Source organism: Vidua macroura, chromosome 11 (assembly GCF_024509145.1).
Source record: "Vidua macroura isolate BioBank_ID:100142 chromosome 11, ASM2450914v1, whole genome shotgun sequence".
NCBI lineage: Eukaryota > Metazoa > Chordata > Aves > Passeriformes > Viduidae > Vidua > Vidua macroura.
The window spans coordinates 2,835,333-2,857,023 of NC_071581.1; the positions used below are offsets into that span (position 1 = coordinate 2,835,333).

The 21,691-nt window shown below is 44.5% G+C and overlaps 2 protein-coding genes across 2 annotated transcripts; both read left to right on the forward strand.

Moving 5' to 3' along the window:
- The first annotated feature begins 4,186 nt into the window (after positions 1-4,186).
- LOC128812671 (fatty acyl-CoA hydrolase precursor, medium chain-like) lies at positions 4,187-12,854 on the forward strand. Its single transcript, XM_053987196.1, has 14 exons — positions 4,187-4,293; positions 5,460-5,652; positions 6,326-6,470; positions 6,918-7,051; positions 7,383-7,536; positions 8,426-8,527; positions 9,337-9,441; positions 9,572-9,625; positions 10,097-10,237; positions 10,322-10,408; positions 11,381-11,528; positions 11,716-11,847; positions 12,096-12,168; positions 12,585-12,854. Exons 1-14 carry the CDS (start codon positions 4,221-4,223, stop codon positions 12,757-12,759), a joined length of 1,716 nt encoding a protein of 571 aa, XP_053843171.1. The 5' UTR covers positions 4,187-4,220; the 3' UTR covers positions 12,760-12,854.
- A 2,384-nt stretch (positions 12,855-15,238) lies between these two features.
- On the forward strand, positions 15,239-20,537 carry PDCD2L (programmed cell death 2 like). The gene is made up of 7 exons (XM_053987197.1): positions 15,239-15,349; positions 15,439-15,602; positions 15,701-15,770; positions 16,810-17,201; positions 18,216-18,329; positions 19,726-19,874; positions 20,381-20,537. Exons 1-7 carry the CDS (start codon positions 15,239-15,241, stop codon positions 20,509-20,511), a joined length of 1,131 nt encoding a protein of 376 aa, XP_053843172.1. The 3' UTR covers positions 20,512-20,537.
- The last annotated feature ends 1,154 nt before the right edge of the window (positions 20,538-21,691 follow it).

The following is a 21,691-nucleotide window of genomic DNA, read 5'->3' on the forward strand; positions in this document are numbered from 1 at the left end:
AGAGGGGTCTGAGTTTTGTACATGGGGGTCAGAAGTTCTAAGATGGAGGGATTTCGGTGTGCCCTGTCCTCCTTCTTTCTCCTTCCTATCCTTCATGTTCTTGGTGATGTTGGCACTCACAGATTGGTTTAGAGTAGAAAGTCACTGTTCAACATAGGTAACAGGCATTGGGGAAAAACTATAAACATTTAATACGTAATGTGTGATATAAAAGATGGCACCAGCCCCTTGGGCGGGAGAGACGAAGAGAGACGCAGCTGTTAAGATTTTACTGTTAAGTTCTCTCTCTTTAGAGAGTGCCTGAGACTAGAGATCTTTGCAGCTTGTGTAGAGTGGTTCTGCAGCTGGAATTGAACACTAAAGACTAAAGAAAAACGAAAGACTATCTATGAAACTAATCTTGACACGGCCCAGCCGCAGTTTCTACTGCAAGTTACTGGTGGGTTAGGTGACTATTAGTAAGTTTTAAGTGTAATGTTAATTCTTTTAGTGCTTTGATCTTCACTCGAGTGAAAGAAAGGAACAAGATACAAACATATAAAAGAACAACATGAAGACATTAAAGTCAGTGAAGAAAAAGTTAAGTCTCAGATAAGAGAAAGGAGAAGATGCCTTGATCTTAAGGCTGAAATCCTCTTGTAAGCTATAGAGAAAAAACTCTTTTTTTCCTGTAACACATGAAACTATAGGGAGATGAAAGTGTTCAAGTTAATATCAAGCAAAGACCTCCATGCTAAGATAAGCAGATCTTAAAAGTAACTGTAATCCCATGAGAAGTTTGAACAGAGAAAAATAAAAAAGTAGCCCTGTGCTTCCAAGAGAAGAAGAAGATCTCTGTTCCCAGGGATAAAGATGATTTTAAAACTAGATAATAAGAACTTTTACCTTTAAACAGTGCATCTTTAAAACAATACCCCATAAGGCAACATAGCCCATCAACAAGCTGTAAAAAGACTTGTAAAAATAGGAAAGTCTTCACAGGGTAGCAGATAGTAGGGTTCCCCAGGTGGCTGCTATTCGTGACAAAATTAAGAGCCATGACAGAACTGGTTTTTCCTCTTGTGGAGAAGTCTCCATAACCTTAAAAAGAGAGACATCTCTCCCTAAGTAAACTAAAGAAAAACTATTTTAAAGGTAGTAAACTAACTAGAAATTTTAAGTTTTGTTTCTTTACATTATCAGTAAAAAAGAAAAAGTTGTGAGGGGAGAAGTGTTCTAAAAAGTTTGTTTTGATTCTTACTATTTTTTTTCTTTAGTTACTTTTAATAAAATTTTCTTTATACGCTTTTAAAGTTTTAAACCTGCTTTACCTTTCTCTTAATCCTATCTCACAGCAAGAAGTACCTTAGTAATTAACCACACTCATCAACACATTAGTTAAGAAATCTCAAAAATAAAAAATTCTAAAATTAACAAACCAAAACCATTACACTGAGGTAAGAGTCTCCACATTTGCAAAGCATATAGGCCATGCTTGCAGATCCACCAAAGTATCTTCAGACAAGGCTGTAGGGACCTAAAGTCCCATTTTTTGTTACCTTACTGTGAGTAGGATCGGCAGAGTTTGCAGAAACTGGTCAGCACGCATACTGCTTTCAGAATGGCTGCTTCTCAGGCCTGTGGATGGAATAGGGGCTCAGACTTGTTGCAGAGTGGGTACTTGAGAGAAAAGTAGTGAGTAGAATAAAGATTGAAGATAAAAGCTTGGAAATTAAAATAGCAATGAAGGGGGGAAATAAAAGGAAAGTAAATGGGAAAATACAGAGTCTAGTAAAATCAGCAAAGATCAGGTCATAGAAGATAAATTGGTTTTGGAAATCAAGTTTGTTACAACAAAAGGAGAGAGCAGCAGGTGCTGTACTCTACTGTACTTCTATCCTAGTACAGGATATTTGGCTTTGCAGCAAAGGACCCCTCCTGTAGCTTGTGGGTCATGAGTGAGCTGAGGCTTGAATGCCCACCAGTGTGGGAGCTGAGCCACAAGGAGGAATTCCTGCAGTTCCACCTTGCATGGAAACAGTTTTCCCTTGCCAGGAACCAAAACAGTCCCAGGTAAGAGGAGACAGTGAGAGAATTCACAGCAGCACACAAGCAGGCAAACAGTTTGCCTGTACAGAGTATACTCCTGGGCAGTCTTCTGAGGTGTCTCAGAAATCTTCATCACACAGATAGAGGTAAAAGATAACTTATTCTCAGCTCCATTACTGGTACCCCAGGCTCCTGTGCCATTAATTGTATTAGACAATGCACACTTTTATCATTACTGTAAAGACTGTATATTCAAACAGTGCAAAATACTCCCAGACCAGTTTTATTGACCTTTAGTGTCACTCCTGAGAATCAAGGCAAAAGGTCTGACAGGGAACACCTATAGGGCCAAAATACATTGTCATTCTGCAGCAAAGTTTTTGTCCTCATTGTTTTCTTCACAGTGCTCCCCATCTGCCAGAGCACAGTGATCACTGGCCGTGCCCTCAGCCTCAGGAGCTGCACCCTAGCACAGCCTGGCAGGGCGTGCAGGGCACTGGGGCAGAGCTCAGGAGGCACCACAATCACAGCACAGGCTGCAGACACAGCCAGCACTGCTTGGGCTCAGCTGCAGGGCCTGCCAGCAGTTTGCTCTGGGAGCAGCCAGGGTAAAGGTGACTGAGGTTTATCTGCAGGGGCTGTAAATCACACCTGGGCACATAGACGGGGGAAGATCTGGAGTAAGGTACACAAGGAGCATTTGGAGTAAAGTGCCCAAGCACAGCCACAGCACTCAGGGTTAACAGGAGCATAACAGATGTGCTAAACTAATTTAAAGACTGTGGGTCTTGTAAGCCACTGAGCTGTAAAGAGAGGTGTGAGCAAGGAATGGATCTGGAGAAATGGAGCACCTCTCCTGTGGAGGCAGGCTGAGAGAGCTGGGTTGTTCAGCCTGGGCAGGAGAAGCCTCTGGGGACACCTTAGAGCCCCTTGCAGTAGCCCAAGGCAGCCTGCGAGAAAAATGGAGGGGCATTTGCCAAGGGCATGTAGCAGCAGGACAAGGGGCAATGGCTTCAAGCCAACTAAGGTAGCTTTAAATCACACAGACAGAAGAAATTCCTTCCTCTGAGGGTGCTGAGGTCTGGCACAAGCTGCCCAGAGCAGCTGCGGCTGGCCCATCCCTGGCAGTGCCCAAGGCCAGCTTGGACAGGAAGGTGTCCCTGCCCATGGCAGAGGTGGCATGAGTAGAGCTTTGAGGTTTCTTCCAACCCAAACCATTCTGTCATCGTATCCTCTGATTCTTTGAAATGCTGTTTCTGACAACTGAGAATTCCCATGATCTGACATTGCACAACTCCTTTCTGGGGCAAGAGCTACTGAGGCAGGAAAAAAAAAGTAAGAAAAAGGCAGAGCCTAATACTTGCATAAAACAAACACAACCTCTTAGTTAATGTGAGCAGAAAATCTCTACTCAGCTATTCTCTTCTCTCCTTTTCATATCATCCTTCAGTTATGGATGTGAACTGTATTGAAATAAATCCTCTGGTTTTCTCAGAGGCATTAGATATAGAGTTACCACCCAAATACCACCCTTTAATATTGCTCCCACTTTACAAAAGCTGATTAATCTCTTTGTTGTTGCTACTGTATTGCAACACTCCATTGCAACATTCCAACCAACCCTGAGCCCACAGAACTGAGTGACAGGTGTCTCCTGCACCCTGCAGGAAAAGCTGGGATTTTTCTAGTATTGGTTATTTTGTCAGAAAATAGGCTTTTCTGAGAATAAAAATCGCTCAATTTTCCTTCAGTAAAAGTACACTTTTCAGGGGTATTGGTTTGGTCTTGGCTATATTGTGTTTCTCACACGGAGACTTTAATACCAAAGTGAAGCAAATGTAAGAAGGTAGAGCCGAGGTGCCTCGCAGGTGTGTGCAGTGCAGGGTGAGGAAACCCTGCCCCGGTGTCGCAGCCGGAGGTGCTGCAGCAGCAGGACACCGCTGCCGGGAATGCGAGGCTGCTCCCGAAGCATTTGGAGCCCGGGATTCTGGGAGTCACATTCGAAAGGAGCGGCGGGGAGGCAGCAGAAGCCCCGTGGGGCAGGAGGGCTCCCCGTTCCCGGCCCGAGCCCGGCAGTCCCGTCCTGGCTCGCAGCCCGAGCACTCCCTCGCCTCACCCGTGTTTGCCTTTTGCAAGGTGGCCCAGGGCGAGCCTATAAAGGCCCGGCCTGAGGGCTTGGGGCCAGTGGCACCATGGCAGCTGCGAGGGACACGGCGCTGCTGGCCTGGGTCCTCTTCTTCGGGGGCACGGCGCTGGTGGCCACAGGTAAACACTGCGGCTACAGCCCCTCGGGTCCTGGAGGGCGAGAGGGCACCTGCAGCTGCCTCCCGGGGCCACCCGAGAGCAGGGCTCAAACCCTGGGCTGAGCTGGGCACAAACCATGGGCAGGGATGGGCACAACCCCTGGGCAGAGATGGGCACAAACCATGGGCAGAGATGGGCTCAAACCCTGGGCAGACACGGGCACAAACCATGGGCAGAGATGGGCTCAAACCCTGGGCAGACACGGGCACAAACCATGGGCAGAGATGGGCTCAAACCCTGGGCAGACACGGGCACAAACCATGGGCAGAGATGGGCTCAAACCCTGGGCAGACACGGGCACAAACCATGGGCAGAGATGGGCTCACACCCTGGGCTGAGCTGGGCACAGACCCTGGGCAGGGCTAGGCACACAAACTGAGCTGGAGTAACAAAAAATCATTTCATTTTTAATCTGCCATTTGACTTACTTGCCTTCTTTGCAAATAGCAAAATCAAATCCCTGTCCCAAAATCTTGCCTGCTGAGGCCAAACAGCCACAGTACCACAGCTGTAATTTGATGTTTGAACTTCCACACAGAGGAAAAAATCTTAAAATGAGTATTGCTTAAATGTTAACAGGATTTGTTTGTGCCAGACTATTTTAGGTATGTTAGAAGCTTTTTCTTTTGGCTGTACATACTATCAAGGGTCTGGAATATATTTTCTCTATTATTGTCTTTTCTTAAATGAGAGCAACCTATCAGGGTTTTATGTAACAACCCAGAGCAAAAGAAAACATGAAGATCTATATGCAACCACTAAAGTGTGTGTGGTAAGACAATACAAATTACATACCTGAAGGAGATGTACATACAGACGAATCAAAATGAAGGCTGAAATAATGTCAGCCACAATGATTTAATAAAAGGTATAATAAAGGTGCGTTAGAATAAATTAGTAAATCTAAAATTTAAATGAGTAAATACTAGTAATCAAATTAGTAACATAAAAGAGTTAAATAAAATAGCAGATTAGAACAGTGTACTGTTAAATCTGATGAGAGTTTGTTGAAGCTTTACATATAAAAACGACTTGTTTCAGTGAACAAAAGGTGCATATTTAAGTAGCAAATCTAGCAATTGCTTACAAACGGAGCAATGATGTGATTTTGTGCTGCTGTCCCACAGAAGAACCAGAAGCGGAGACCAAATATGGGAGAGTCCGAGGCTACCAATTCACAGTGGACACAGCTGAGAGGACTGTAAATGTCTTTTTGGGACTTCCTTTTGCTAAGCCTCCGCTTGGATCCCTGAGGTTTTCTGAACCCCAGCCACCTGAGCCATGGGAAGGTGTCAGAGATGCCACTTCCTACCCACCAATGTAAGGCAATGATCAAAGCACTGAACCTTTCATGATGTTATACTCTGTGCACTTCCACGGCACTGATGTGCACACAGGGCCATCCATGAAGACAGATTCCTTGGTGCCCTCTCGTTGCACCTGCAGCTGTTCCAGTGGATGCATTTCTAAAGACACTCTGTGAGCTGCTCCCTTTACCAAAGGCTGCTCTTTCACAGGCATCAGTGATGAACTGAGATGGAGCAGCCCTTTGCAGACAATGCTCTGGCTTGGGAGCACTTGGCCTTCACTTACCAGTCACTATAAACCTTTGGAGCAGAGACAGAAGGAAGCTGAGGAAAGGTTGGAATACAACATTAGGGGGAAAATGCTGAATCAAGAGCTTAAGAGGGCCATAAGAAATGCACAGCAATCCTAACCTACCTTGTAAATGTCTCACTCCTGTTGTCCTACTGCCCTTGTTGTGTGACTCAAGCTTAATATCTACCATTGCAACATAAAAAGCTATTGGAGATGTGAAATGATTAATTTACATTTTCATATATATTTCACATACCAATCTACAAATGTGTTCACATACCAATCTAGATCAGTTTCTGGTTGGCACTTTGTTGTGGAAGTGCAAAAGAGCTTCTCTTCACAGCTTACTGGTTTTAGTGAATTCTCTTGCTTGTAACTTTTTTCATTTATTCAGGTGTCTACAGGACCAAGTACAAGGACAGATTATTTCAGACATGATTACCAACAGAAAAGAGAAAGTTCCTCTGCAAGTGTCTGAGGATTGTCTGTACCTAAATGTGTACACCCCCGTTTCTACAGGAAAACAGGAGAAACTGCCTGTAAGCAAAATCCTTAGAACACCTTGAGCAAAATTATCTGACAGCAAACAATCAGCCTGTGCCATGAGCAGACATGTAGAGGCACTTTTGTAGTGATGATCAACTTCCATGCTTTGCCCCAGCAAATATGAGCTGAAATTGAAAAGAGACACCAAATCCTATTTTACAAGTAAAAATGTACTGGCATTTTAGCTAAGCAGTGCTTGATTTAATCTAAATGATCTGTCCAAGGTCACAGGGCACTGACACAGTGTAGGCACTTAACAAAATCAGTGCCATTTTGTAGACCTGCAGGCCTTAGATTTGAAAGATTTCTGCAATATGTGAAATGTAATCTGAAAGAAGTAGGAGTGAAATAACACAAAATATTCTATCTTGGGCTAAATTTAGCTTTGATCACCGGGGGCTCTTACCTGTGCTGGGTTGATCCTGTTTTTCTCTTCCCAGGTCTTAGTATGGATCCATGGAGGTGGATTAGTTGTTGGAGCAGCTTCATCATATGATGGCTCAGCAATAGCAGCCTTTGACAACGTGGTGGTTGTAACAATTCAGTACAGACTAGGTATTGCTGGATATTTTAGGTAAGTTGGTCAATCTCAGCTTTTCCAAAGTGATTTCCAAAAGGATGTGTGCAAAGCCTTTGTAAAGGGAAGTGCAGAAGAACTTGCTTATGCAAAGAAACATTTCTGAACTGCACCTGCAAGCGTTGGGGATAATTTCCAGTCCCAAGGCAGCTTCCAGATCTGTTCTTGTGGGGCTGCTGCTCCAGTCTCAGGGCTTCCCGAGCCATTCATTTATCAGTTCTGTAGAGAAGCTCTGTGTAGAGAATGGCAGATGATTGCTCACACCACAGATTGTATTTTCCTCTTTGCTTGCATTGAGCATTTGAACAAAGCTGTTCTGTCCCTGCAGCACTGGTGATGAGCATGCCCGAGGTAACTGGGGATATTTAGACCAAGTAGCGGCTCTTCAGTGGATTCAGGAGAATATCATGCATTTTGGAGGAGATCCAGGATCTGTCACCATCTTTGGAGAATCTGCAGGAGGAATCAGTGTTTCTGCTCTTGTAAGTTCACAGTAATATGGAATTTTCATTACTTAGAGGATAAAACCCCCTCCATCCATTTTCAGTATCTGCATGAGAAGTCAGTGAGAGAAAAGGGACGGTGACACATCCCCTGGGTCTTTGATACAAAAACGAGGCAGCAGTACAGCAATACAGATTTTGAATGATAAAAAGGTGCCATTTTCATACTCAAAGGTTGTAGTTAAGTAACAGCATGTTATCACTCAGCTGCTGAACTGGATTCTGCTTGGTTTGGGGTTTTTTTTGTTTTTTTTTTTTCCAATGAAAAAAACCCTCAAAGTCTAATCTCCTGTGAAAAGTCCTTTAAGAGGAGTTGTGGACTTGCCCATTTTCTGTTTGCTTTGACAGCCACTTGTGCAAAGTGATGGAGGTGAACAGTCCTGGTAGCTGATGCAGGCCTGCAGCTTGTGACCCAGTGATTGTGTAAAATCTTTACTCCAGCACAGAGCACACTGGCAGTGACGCTCTCCTTCTCCAGTCCCTCCCACTTTGGTACAGATCACACAGCCCAGCCAGGCTTCATTGTACATGGCAGGCAAATCCCTGTTTCCTCTGGCCAAAAGCTCTTTCCTGCCCTTCTGCAGCAGAGCCAGACTGCCTTGGGCACGTTTCATCTGTACCTGCCTTGCAGTGTGGTGCCAGGAAGCGTTGGAAGCAAAGTGCAGAGGGAGGGGAAAGTCACTGAACTCCTCATCCCTGCGAGCGCTGCCAAAGCACTTTGCACAGCTGGACTATGGTCAGAGGCTACACAAGGACACTCTTAGCACATGGGCTTTCAAAATGCTCCACATGGCCACTGCTGATACTGAAATCCAAAATCCCTGGCTAGAACACAGTGCTTGTCATGCTTCTTCTTGCTTTTTCACAGGTCTTATCTCCCCTGGCCAAGGGCTTGTTCCACAAGGCCATTTCAGAGAGTGGCACTGCAACCCTGGGCTTGTTCACTGACCAGCCTAAGGAGGATGCACAAGTGGGTATTTGTGGTAATTTTAATTCTTTTTCCAGGTAGTTCTGCATATCTTAAATTGTTCAGTCCAAAACATAGAAACATGGTTTCTTTCTTGTGAATCAAAGCAGTCACTAAAGACAGTATTTCTGTGTGCAAACAGTACATGTCTAATGATCTGTTGCTTTTCAAATCCCCAACTATCCTCAAAGAGAAAAGAATGAAATGCAAATGAAAAATGTAACATGTAGTGTCTTCAAGAAGAAACAATTTACACCTTTTGGCTGGAAAATTGTATCAGATTCTCAATACTCTTCTCTTCCCTCCTGTTTGATGCCTGTAGTGTGCCAATAAACAAGTAATTTTTTTTTTTTTTTTTAATTTGAGAAGTACAGGCTTTCACCCCTTTCTTTTTTCTTCAACTACAAGAAACAATTTCCAGAAGCTGGAAGCTGGGATATAAGAGATAGCTCTCTGTAATGACAGCTCTTGCTGCAGCCAAAAACACATCACCAAGAGTGGCAGAATGTGCTCTCTGTTACCCTGCAGATGGTTTATTCTCTAACTCCTTTATGTCACCCAGCCTTCTCAGCCCAGCCTGTTATTTACCAGAATGGTGCTAGAATATTTCTGTATCAAAAAACCTGAAGGAAGAGGTTTTCCCCTTCTGCCCAGCCTGTGGTGTGAAGGACTGTGAGGCCTTCCAGTGCCCTCCCTCTGGAGCTGGGACAAGCCGGGCTCCAGCAACCTTTGCCTGCTCCTGCTGGACTCGCTGTCTCCTATTGCCAGACACAGGAAATGTGTCCAAAACTGTTTGCTCTTGCTGCTTGCAGAAAATTGCTGCTGCCTCTGGCTGTGAAAAATCCAGTTCAGCTGCAATGGTTGAATGCTTGAGAGGAAAAACAGAAGAAGAACTACTACAGATCACACTGAAAATGGTAGGTGAAAGGATACTTCTTGCATTTAAATGACACCTCAGTCTTTTTCATCCCAGAGAATACTCTTTGTGGGCTGTAATATTAGGAGTACTTGGTGTGGATGTAAAATGTGACTTTCTTGATTTTTCAGGACAGGACAGCACTGCAGGTCTGCAATGACACCTCACCTGAAAAGTGCAAACAGGTTCCTGCCCTTCCATTCTGCATGCACTTGGAATTACCTGTGGTTTGCTGTTGTGCTCTACCGGGGCAAGGAAAAGAAAATGGCACAGATGATTCTGCAGAACCTGAAAATCAAATCATATATTATGTCCTACTTAAAAGTTCTTATCACAATGCTTATGTTCCTTTGAAATTTCAATACAGAAGCGGTTTTTACCCACTGTTCCACTCATCCTTGGCCATATTGAACTAAGAAAAGATGTAAATTCAACATAATGACTTCTGCTTCACAAACATTAGAAATATCTTCACAAAGTCTTCTGCCTAGTGCAGAAAACCAGTCACAAAAGTATTTAACATGGTTTGGATAATATTATTAGTTGCATTTTCATTTGGCTTCTCTTTGGAACTGCAGTAAAAATCTGAACTTCTTTAAGAAGCAAATTGAATGTTTTAATGAAGCTTTCTTTTCCTTTTTTCTCTTTTTGTTCAGGATTTCTATTTCAGCAGTGCATGTGTAGATGGTGCGTTTTTTCCAAAAAGTCCCATGGAATTACTAGCTGAAAAATCAATCAATAAAGTCCCATACATAATAGGAGTAAATAACTGTGAATTTGGATGGGTTCTTCCTATGGTAAGAGAATGAAAATGTTGTTATTTAAACATCATTTTGTAAAGAGAGGCTGTTTTATTAAATCTGATTCTCTGCATCACACAGGCGATGAAATATCCTCCTTTTGTGGATGGTTTGGATAAAGATGTTGCACGTCAAGTTTTACAGAGCAACTTAGCAATATTCATTAAGGTAAGAGACCAGTTTCAGAATAATCCAGTGTTGTTGCTCCGCTGGTCTGGCTGCTATTAGCCCTGGAGGGACACATTCCACAGGGAAAAGCCATTGTGCTGGACAGCTCCCTGAATTGGGGCAGAAATGGGCACAGTAGTGATGCATTCCTGTTACCTGTAGTGACTGGAAATACTCTCTGCATTTCCAGCCTAAATGCCCCTCTTCTTAAAAAGGAGTTCAGTGGCAATCCAGGAGTGATGCAGGTACCTAAAGACAGGTCTCCTGGGACGTTTTAGATAGCCCCAGGCTATGCAAGACGTGCAGAGTACCAGCACGTACAGGTGTGGCAGGAGACCTATGGGACACGACCTCCTAAAGCAGCAGCAGGGCACTGCAAAGGAAAGCCCGAGAGGTTTGTGGTGCACTGACACCTTTGTTCAGGTTTCTTGAGGTTTTGCTTCCCTGTAATTTACAAATCTCTTGGCTTTGTGGTGCCTTTGTGCTCTCTGGAAACTGCTATGTAGAGAAATAGAGATTAAGAGGCAAGAATTAAGGACTCTAGAAGCAGGGCCACTATGTGCAAGGAACATTCAATGACACAAACCTCCACCATGAACTTGGACATGCAAAGCCCAGGCTTGTTCTGAACGGGAGAAATTATGGTCATCTACAACAATCAATGGATTTTATGAAATCCAGCAGGATTTCTGTGCTGTTATGAAGAGAGAACAATCAGCATCACTGACTGCTGTTTATCTGAAGGTGGTTGATCCTTTGACCTTGCATCCCTCTTTTCCCTGAGATCACCTGTATCCACAGCTGTGTAACTCCAGTCCTGAGCTCCGAGCCACACTCTGACACAGCTGAGGATTTTCTCTGAAAGCTGTTGCTTGGGGATTTGCCAGGGATGTGCAGATGCCATACTCACTCACTGCGGTTACTCCTTATAATACTCATCATCATTACAAGTGCATTTCATTGCTGTTTCAGGGCCTTACATCTGAAGTTGTTGACAGAGTGTACAAGGAGTACATGGGGGATGCAGAAAGCCCTGCTCAGGTCCGAGATGGCCTCCTGGATGCAATGGGAGATGTCTACTTTGTCATCTCAGCTGTGGAAGTGGCCAGATACCACAGAGGTAACCCAGCAGCTTCAGAACAGCTGTAGAACTCTATCTGGGGCTGGTTTGCCCAGTGTGCAGCACTTTTCACTATCCAGGGAACTGGTAGTGTTTTCATTTAACCAAAACGGTTTTTCATGGAAGTGTATCATCTCTGGAGCAGGTATTTTCAGCTCTCAAGCCAGCACTTTTCTGTATCCTCTAGATGCCGGCAACCCAGTCTACTTTTATGAATTCCAACATCGATCGAGTTCACTGGAAGGTGTGGTACCAGAGTTTGTAAAAGCAGATCATGGAGCTGAGATTGCCTTTGTCTTTGGAAAGCCATTCTTAGCGGGTGATGTACCCATGCTTACTCTTTATTCCTTTTAGAACCTCATTAGTACTCATAATTACTGCAGGGCTTTAGAACAGAATTTCTCTCTTTGAAGCATTATAAACAATAAATTTATATAAACATAACTTATATATCATAAGCATTAGAATGAGCATAAACATTTTCTGTCTTCAGTAGTAGATACTTGCAATTGGTATAGCTGATACTATTTTCTTTCTAATGTGTCTGTTTCATCTCTCCCTTTGCAGGAGGTGCTACAACAGAAGAAAATAAACTGAGCAGAACTGTTATGAGATACTGGACCAACTTTGCTAAAAACGGGTGAGAATCACAATGCTAATTACAGCTCAAGTTTAGTCTCTGCTGCCCAGAACATACTTACCTGCCTGAGGCAGTACTTATATGGTGGTTCCTAGAAATTTGGCAGAACTTAAGTTAAATATTGAAGCAATTTCTCTTCTTAATGGTCTTTTCAAAGAACCTGCAGACACGAGGAAATAAAAAAATCTAAGAGCAGTTACTCCATCTGCAATGGAGTTTTAGATCTAAAATTAATGGCAACTCTTACACTTTTGCTGTTCCACTGATGAGCATTTTCATCAAATACCGTCCATTTATTCAGGTACCAGAATCACATCATCTGGGCTCATCTGCTGGTTTTCTGAAATGCTCTGAACCTGAGCAGTCAGAGAGCAATGGATTGGCAGAGAGCTAACTTTTCCTTCTATTATTTCCAGAAATCCCAACGGAGAGGGCTTGGTCCATTGGCCCCTGTATGACCTGGAGGAAAAATACCTGGGAATAGACCTGGAGCAAAAGGCAGCAGAGAAACTGAAAGAACACAGAATAGAGTTTTGGGCACAGCTCATGAAACAAAGCCAAACTGGATGGAGACAACACACAGATTTATAAGAGCTGTGGAGGGTACAGTTTCCTTTTAAAACCCAATGGAAAGTCAAACAAACTGAGTTTCTCAGGATACAAAGTAAAAATCACCTTCAGACTCACTGTTGTGTAATCTGTTGTCCTAATCACAGTGAAGGGAGAGAAACAAGGGGCATTTGGAATGTTTGTCAGACTGAAAATCACTATTTGATGAAGCAAGCAGAAGACGACCCCCACAATGTTTCCAGGTCCAGACAGACCATGGTACCTACTCATGGCATATCAAAACTGAATAATGATGTGGGAATGGGCAAATGAGTTGAAATCTGTAAGAAATAATCGATACAGAACATATCATAAGTGTCAGACTATTTTATATGCTTATTCCCTTCTTCTTTCAATTGGAGCATGGTCAGTTGCCTTCCCAGAGACTCTTTCTGCTTTCTTTAACTGGAAATAGCCTGAAGGCAGCAGAGCATCCATCAAATTACTTCTGCATGTTGTTGGCTCAGCACCACCAGGGAGAAGATCTGCTGACATGCAGAGTGTGCACCCCCAGCCTCCCACAGCTGGGCAATGGGTCAGGGCACACAGGGAGGGAAGTGGCTTTTTTGCCAAGTTACATGGCAAGCGGCATACAGAGGAACAATGTGGGAATCCAGGAAGCCAGGAGAGCTCTCCTCATGACCATGAACAAACCAACAGCCCTACTCCAACTACCCCTTTAACTGGTGCCCAGCTCCCACATCCCACAGCACCCAGGGGGCTCTCACAGGGACAGCCCAAGCTCCTGCTGCAGGTGTTGACCCTTTGTAGGTGTCTTCTTCTTCTTCCTCGCCTCTGGCTTCACTTGCTTTTGCACACCTGTGGATCTCAAGCAGTGTCATCTGCACTACCCTGGCCACCCCCTTTTCTGCATTTTCCATAACTTGTGAAAAACACCAGTTGTGGCAATTAGTAACATTGCAGCAACCATACTGCCAGTTCTGTCACACATTTCTTACCCCTTCCCTTGTCTTGGTCTGACACAGCCTTTCTGTCCATTAGTGGTGTGTTTGTTGGATCAATGTGTCTGTCCCTGTACATTCACAAAAATCATTATCCTAACAAGACGGAAGAAATGCTGTGTCTTTGGGAATGCAAAGCCATAAGTGTAACTCCTGGGTAGAAGGGAGGTCTCTTATTAGGCACACATGATAACAAAGTAGTTTCTGACTGTGTGAGAGGAAGTGTTCTGTCCATCTCTGGATTTCAAACCCCAAATATAAAGACTGGTACACTGTCAAAGAGCTGAGAAAGGAATAACACCATGGCCACAGTGAATAGGCTACGTTTAAAGAGCAGATACTTCCATTATGTTCCAAACCTCATTTTATTTCATGGCTTTAGTATTCATGGTCACTTGGTTCAGATGCCCAGCTGCACCTATAGTTGAAGAAATTGTTAGCACTATATTTACTGATACTATTCAGCAAGCACTGCTGCTGTTCTGTTTTTCACATTCCGTCAATAAAAGCCTTAATCTTTTTTTGAAGTTTATTTCTCTTGTCCATAATTACTATGATTGCCTTTCCAAGGTGGTCACCAAGTATGTTTGTTCTGTGCCAGTCCTGCTTCTCAGATCATCTTGTTGCCAATTGCAAAATATGTAAACTTTAATTGAGCTAGGATGTTCTTTGCTGTCTGATCTTTGTAACTTGCAAACCCGATCAACAAGGAGGGAGATTTAATCTGTGAAACAGAGCGGCCAACAAGCTCTAGGTGATGTCCAGCTGTTAGAAACACAAATTCCTGGCCAGCAGAATTGCCCTGTTGAGGTTTGGGGCTGGACGTGTTCCAATGATCTCAGCCCTGGGGAGAAGGGCTCGGGGAGAAGGATTTCCACCGATACTCGAGGAATGCAGAATTCAGGGGCCACGGGGACATTAGGCAGAACCCCCAGATAAGGAAGAAACAAATCTAGGCAACTCAGCAACTCTGTGGAATCAGCTCCGAGTGGGTAAAGGGGAATTCCGGCAGGGGCAGGTCAGGAGCACCAGCTCCTGGAGCAGCCCTCAGGAAAGCACCGAGCCAAAGGAGGAGAAAGGGAGAGCGTGGCAGCAATTAGCAGGAGGAGCGAGAGACTCATTAACCAACAGAAGAGAGAATACTAATTAATGAGGGAACCACGTACCTTGTAACCAATGCACATTCCTATCTTTGTTTGCTAAAAGGTGTAAAGAGTGGAAAGTTTTGCCGGTCGTGCTGCTCACTTCGTGGATTTCCCGTCCAGTGCCTTTAAGCGCAGAGGTGTGGGTGAATCAGTGCCGGGACTCCGGCAGGGAAGGGCCGGTTCGGGGCCAGCCCCGCGTCTCCCGTCCGGGGCTCTGCGCCTCGCCCCTGCCGGGCCGGGAGCGGGGACGGAGCCGCCGTGAGGGGAACGCCCGGCCCGCGGGCGCGCGCGGCGGTCGGGCGAGCGCGCGCACGGCGGGTTAGGCGCGCGCACGCAGGCGCGCGCGTCGAGGCCATGGCGGGCGGGCCGCCCGTGCTGCTGGGGCTGCGCGACGCCGCCATGGCGGGGCCGGGCCCGGCCGGGCCGCTCCCGGCGTGGGCCACCAACAAGCTGGGCGGCACCGCGGTAGGGCCGGGGCGGGCCGGGGCTGGCGGGGCCCGGCCGGGGCGCGGGGCGGCCCCGGCCGGGCCTGAGCGGGGTTGTCGGTATTGCAGGACTGGGTGCCGGCCGTGCGGGCGGGCCCGCCGCGGTGCGCGCGGTGCGGGCGGGCGCTGCTGCTGCTGGTGCAGGTGTACTGCCCGCTGGAGCGCGGCCCCGCGCACCGCGCCCTCCACGTGTTCGCCTGCGCCGCGCCGCGCTGCCCGGGAGCCGCCCGCAGGTGAGCGCGGGGCGCGTCGCTTACCGCTATTGTTGTTGTTCCTGCCGGTGGTCAGTTGTCCCCTCACGCTGTGTTTCTCTTTGCCCGGCACATGGAAGCTGGAAGGTGCTGCGCTCCCACTACTCGCAGGCCCAGGACAAACACACCCGAGCTCTCGGCGCCCAACAGGTACAGCTCAGCTCTGCCCGCCCGGCTGGGCCGGGGCTGCAGCGGGGACGCTCTGCCCCGGAGCCGCAGCTCAGCCGCAGCTCAGCCGAATGAGTTGCACACCTTGCCTCTCCTCGTTTAAATAACTGTGACCTTCCTCCGGAAGCTGCACTCTGTGATGGTTTCCAGTCACGTTCTGTGGCTGTGTGGAGAAGTCGTGGGCACGGAGTTTTTGTCACTGCGCTACACTGTTTACTATAAGACAGTTAAATAGTATTTAAGCTACTGTTTGTGATCTATGCCAGGCTGGTTTTAAAGGGGATATTGCAGTCTGGCTGTATGGCCAAAACTGATACTTAATATTTTAGTTAGTTCAGCTGACGAAACTTTATTTTTCAACTTCAGGTGGATTGGGCCATACTGTTTAGGTTTGGATCTTTAACCTGTTTTCATTGTCTTCTGTTTTAAATTGTTGTCTTTAAATTTAAAGCTTTTGAATTAATGTGACTCATTAATATACTTGTGAGGAAAAACGACCTGTTGGCTAAAGCAGGTTGGAAGAGTAGAGTGGCACCAAACAAGTGGAGGTGGGCGGGGAGGGTTTATTCAGTTGGTGCATTTGCAATGTGGAATCTTGGCCTGCGGTAAATGGGCTTTTACTGTGGTAAAATGATGGTGGTGTTATTATTATTTCCTTGTGTGTTCTGCCCTTTGGGTGCAGAATTCCTGTTGAGTGCAGTAAGCTGCTTCAGCTGGAGCTGCCCCCGCAGCTGGCAGGGGCTGTGCCACATCCAGGGCATGGCAGCAGGAGCCACAAGGGCCACTCAAAGGGCTGATGAATTCCTGCTCAGATTCTCCTGTGTGAGGTGTTTTTGCCATAACTGCTGGTGTGGGAAGGAAACGTGGGTGTGTTGGGAAGTACCATGGTGAGGAGAGTAGGTGAGTAACATTGAGCTTTAGGTTAAGGTCTGAGTCTTCCCATCTGTGAGAAGCTGTATTTGAAGTGCATCAGGGTGGCAGACCTTGGATGATCTCTTCCTCTTTTTTATTTGATTCTCAGAAACAAGAATCAAACTTTGCTGCAAAGGACTGGTGTGAAGATGCAGATGACTGGGGAGCCTGTGATGGAGCAGAGGCTCCTACATGTGCTTCCCTTGAGCTGCTTGGCCTAAAGGAAGCTGTGAGCAGTGAGGTGGAGTGTGCATCCCAGCTCCAGCAGCTCCACCTGTCAGAGCCTGCCCATGGCCCGGGTGCCCAGGACAGCCATCCTGCAGCCAGTGAGGACATGGTGATGGCAGTGGCTGGTTCAGCTCCTGTGTTCCAGCCCTTCTACATTAATGTTGTGGATGAGGAAGACTACATGGGTTTCCTTGATACAGATCATGCAGATAAGCTACTGAAGGAGTATCAGCAGAGAGAGTGTGTTGACTTGGAACAGATGATGTCAGAAAGGTGAGAACAGGTCTGGATTTCATGGTGAAACAGAAGGAATTGTGTGGTTTCCTGTCTGCTGACTGAGACTCTAAATGGGCCTCTCACTAAACCTGAATGATGTTGTCTGGAAGCTCCTTTAGGAACCGTTGGGGTGCTGTGCAGGAAGGACAGAAGAGTGTGCCCAGAGCTGCCAAATCTGCAGTTACTCAAAGATGGTTTCAGCTCAGCTGTTTCTGAGGGACTGAGCAGTGTTCATGGGCTCCAGGTGGTGCAATGGACGGTTAATCTCTGATACAAGATCTGTGCCAAATAGCATGACTTTATATTGTGACATTTCACCCTTTTTTCTTTACAGGGCTAAAGCTTTTCTTACATTTCAGTTGCATTTTAGGGAGTTTAATTTTTTAGGCATTTTGGCTAGAGAGCTGGCTGAGTGCAAGACACCTGAAGGTTTAGTAAAGGTTGCCTGAAGAACAGTTGTTGAGCGTGGTTACTGAAAATATTTTCTTAGTAAAATATTTAACTTAGGGGGTCACAGTGAGGACTTTCAGCCACTTGTGCCTGGATTGTGGACAGCATTGAATTTGTTTCTAGCTAAAGCTGCTGTCAGCTGTGGAATCTGCATAGAAGGCTTCTCAGCAGTGGTGGTCCTGCTGATTTTGAATGACCTTTATAAAATTGTAGGACTTTAACTATGCTTGATTCAAAATTGAAAAAAACAACATCATAATTATAAAAGCACAGAAATGTTTGAGAAATTATTGTGGTTTTTGATGGAATACAGCAGGTATCTGGCGGATTTGAGTCCCATGTGATAGTTGCAAACACTGTTAGTAATTGTAAGTCACCAGAAACCAAAGAACTAGAAGCAAAATGTTCACTTGCAATCTCTAACAGGAATTTTCTCTTAGCTTGTATATCTTTTTTTCATGTATTTAGGATAATTTGTGTTTATAGTAACTATTTCTTATTTAAAACATTTATGTCATATTGAAAACCTTACTGGACAGTTTGTTTCTTGTTTTCATACAGTTATGCAGGTGAAGATGGTAATGAAAAATACGAGAAGAGTGAAGTCAAAAACTGGGACCATACATTCCATAAATTCATGAAAAGAATATCTGTATGTCCTGAACAGATTCTAAGGTATGTTGATAATCTGGTTGTAACAGGGAGATACAAATCATTGGCATGGATGGTTGATACATCAAAATAAATTCTTTAATTGGAAATATGTTTTTGAAACCTCACTGAAATCCAGGCACAGAGGTTTCCAAGACACAGTGTTGAGGTGTAAGTGTAACACAGTGGTATGCTTTTTTGATACATTTCCAAGGCTATCTGCACCTCTGTAATTTTGTGATCTATTTGGAATTTCTAATGTCTGTCCTGCAAGGAATTTCTTATTTTAAAGCCCCAGGGCTGCAGGTCATTGTGGCTCAGCACTCAGCAGTCTTCAGGTCTTGTAAATCTGCTGGTTTTCCTAGAGCAGAAGCAGGTGTAACCTCAGAGTAGCTGCTCTTCCTGAGAGAGGAGTTAATTCTGGATGGGAGTATAGCAAAGAGTAAATCATAAGTCATTCATAGTACCAGAAAATACAGGTTTTCATGGATCACACCAACTGTTCCAGGGAGTCCATTGCTGCCTGTCTGGTCAGGCTGTCTCAGTGCAGTCACAGGGCTTTTATTCACCAATTTTCTGGTACTAGGTGGAACTAACTGGGCCCTTTTTGATGAGGAGTTAAAAGTCCAAGTGGCTGCTTAGACAGAAAAGAAACATGAGAAACTTTCATTAATTGTCAAAGGTTATACAGGAGATTTTCTCAAGCAGAGTGCAAGTAGCATTTTCAGACAGCTTTTCACTGGATCTGTCACTTTGCAGTATTGTGCTCTTTTGAATTTGCCATTCCTCTAAAATATCAGCTTTGGTGCTCCCTGGGCTGTCCCTGGTTACAATCTTTCCCTGGCCTCCCTTTGCCCTCCCTGGGGACTCTCAGTGTGCTCTTAGACTCCCATTTCCCCTGCCTGCAGAGCACAGAATCTCCTGCTTGGCAGTCAGTGGAAACCATCCTTGGTCTTTGTTTCTTGCTGGCTGTGAAGCTCTGATAGCTCTTACAAATTAACCATCACTTCTGAGCCATGGCTACAGTGGTTTTGGGACCAATTTGGTGTTAAATCTTGTTTAATTTTATCTTTTATTGCTACCATTTAGGATTCCATTTTTCAGGAAAGTGTAGTTTACTTAATGAAATTATTCTGGTACAGCATATTTTGGAGGTGTCCATTCAAAGCATTTGTCTCCTCTAAATCCAGCTCTTTCCTTAAGATTTTCCAAGCATTAACCTACCAAGTTAATCTACCCTCCCTGTCTTTATTTTTTGGTTCATGACTCCTTTGAAGCTTCTGACTCACAACCATGTTTTTTACTTGAAGCAGGTTCAGATATTTCAGCAACTCCTGAACACTGTTGCCGACACGTAAGATTTCCTATCAAATTTAGATATTTTAAAAATGATCATTTCTTCCTCCCTGTCTTCTCTCAGATACTCTTGGGGTGGCCAGCCTTTATTCATCACGTGTCCTCCAGCCAACCTGGACCAGGCTATTCCAGCCTGCAGTACCTGTGGAAGCAGCAGAGTGTTTGAGTTCCAGCTGATGCCCACACTGGTCAGCATGCTCCAGAGTGACTCAGGTGCTTGGCTTGCCTGAATCAATATTTCTAACAGTCTCCTTTTTGGGAAAGTGCAGTGAACTGCAATTTGAGTTGTTTCCAGCTACCCACAGTTGTTTCCAGCTGCTTAACCACAGTTCAAAGAATCTGCTGTCTCCATTACAGATTTCAGTGACCAAAGGGAGAATTCTTCTTCATGGAGACTCTCTGATTACAGCTTGAGTTGTTTACTAGTGAACTTTAATAACTGCAGTAGGGATAATTCCATGGCCGTGGGAGTATTTGTCTTTATTGCCTCTTAAAGGAGGCCTTGAAAGATAATAAATACTGTGAGATAAGATTGCAGACACTTAAAAATCCCTTTGAAAATTCTGATTGGGCTGCCTTTAAAATGTTTAACGTTAGAAAATGCTGTTTACAGAGGAGACTGAATTAATTTGTGCAAAGACTGAAGTCTAGTGGTAAGCACTAATCCCTGATTATGTCACTTTTCATACCCTTATGTACCTGTGTTGCTTTGTTTTTAGATCTGTCAGTGGAATTTGGAACTGTTATAGTTTACACATGTGAGAGAAGCTGTTGGCCGACAAATCATCAAACTCCTCTTGAAGAATTTCTTTTTGTACAAGAAGACCCAGATCAGAGATTTTTTAAATAAATTGTATTTCTCTGTGTAGATCAAAAGTCTGGGGTGTTTTGGTTTCTTTTACTACTAGTGTGTAATTACATAACAGAATTTTCCTCAGATGTGGTAAAAAATTAAATTTGTTTGATGTCATTGTGCTTATTTCCAAGAATAACTGATTGAAAGATAGTAGCATGCCTCTGAAATGTGGTGGCAAAATTTGCATACTTCGGTTACACATGGAAACTGAAGTGTAGAGATTGTTTCACAGCTCTAGTTACTCTTAGCATTTGGGAAAGAAATAAAGGAGAAAACCTTTCCTATATACTATTAGTATCCATCAGCCACTTAGAATGCAGTTTTTAGAGTTCTCCCTTAGCAGTGGACAACTAAATGCCAGCCTGATTTTAGAAAGCAATTCTGCTTTGGTTTGTCCTCAGATTGGAAATCAGGAGGGGAGTGGCTGAATTGCCTTGCTGTCTCTGCAGCCTTCCAACATGAAGCTTTCCTGTGTTTTTCCAGTGAAAGAAAGATTCCATTTGTGTGGTAGAATGAGCTGTGGCAGTGCCATGGGTTTGTGTGGGGAGAAGGTGCAGGGGTGAGTTAACCCTTGTGTTCTCACAGGTGCAGGGGGATTGTGCAGCCTTAGTTAAAACTATCTGCATTCTCCTGTGCCTTCCCTGTTGGCTTAGGCTGAACTGCAGTATCTTCACTGGTTGAAGGAAAATAATTTGAGTTGCCTTAGAGCATTCTGTACAGGTTTAATGCTGCAACATAAATTAATGCACTAAAAGTGTGGATTTCAAATAAGGGAGGTGGACAGGAGAGGAAATGACACATGAGTGATGGAATGCGGGCAAAACTGTGTTTTTAAGGAAGTACTGTAGCTTACCATGTCAACTTCTGGAGGCAAGTTAGTTCACTTAGGTGAAGTCATAAAAATAAATATAAAAATAAAAATACATTATAAATAAATATATTAAAAATACCATAGAATATACTGAGTTGGAGGGGGACCCATCAGGATCTTTGAGACTTGGCCCTGCTCAGGACACCTCACAACTCCCACTGTGTGCTTGGGAACATTGTCCAAATCCTACTTGAGCTCTCTTTATAATAATATTTTATTATTAAAAAATCTTAAACATATAAATATATTAAATATGTATATTTGAACTATAAATGTATTAAAAATTAGCACAACAACTAAGAA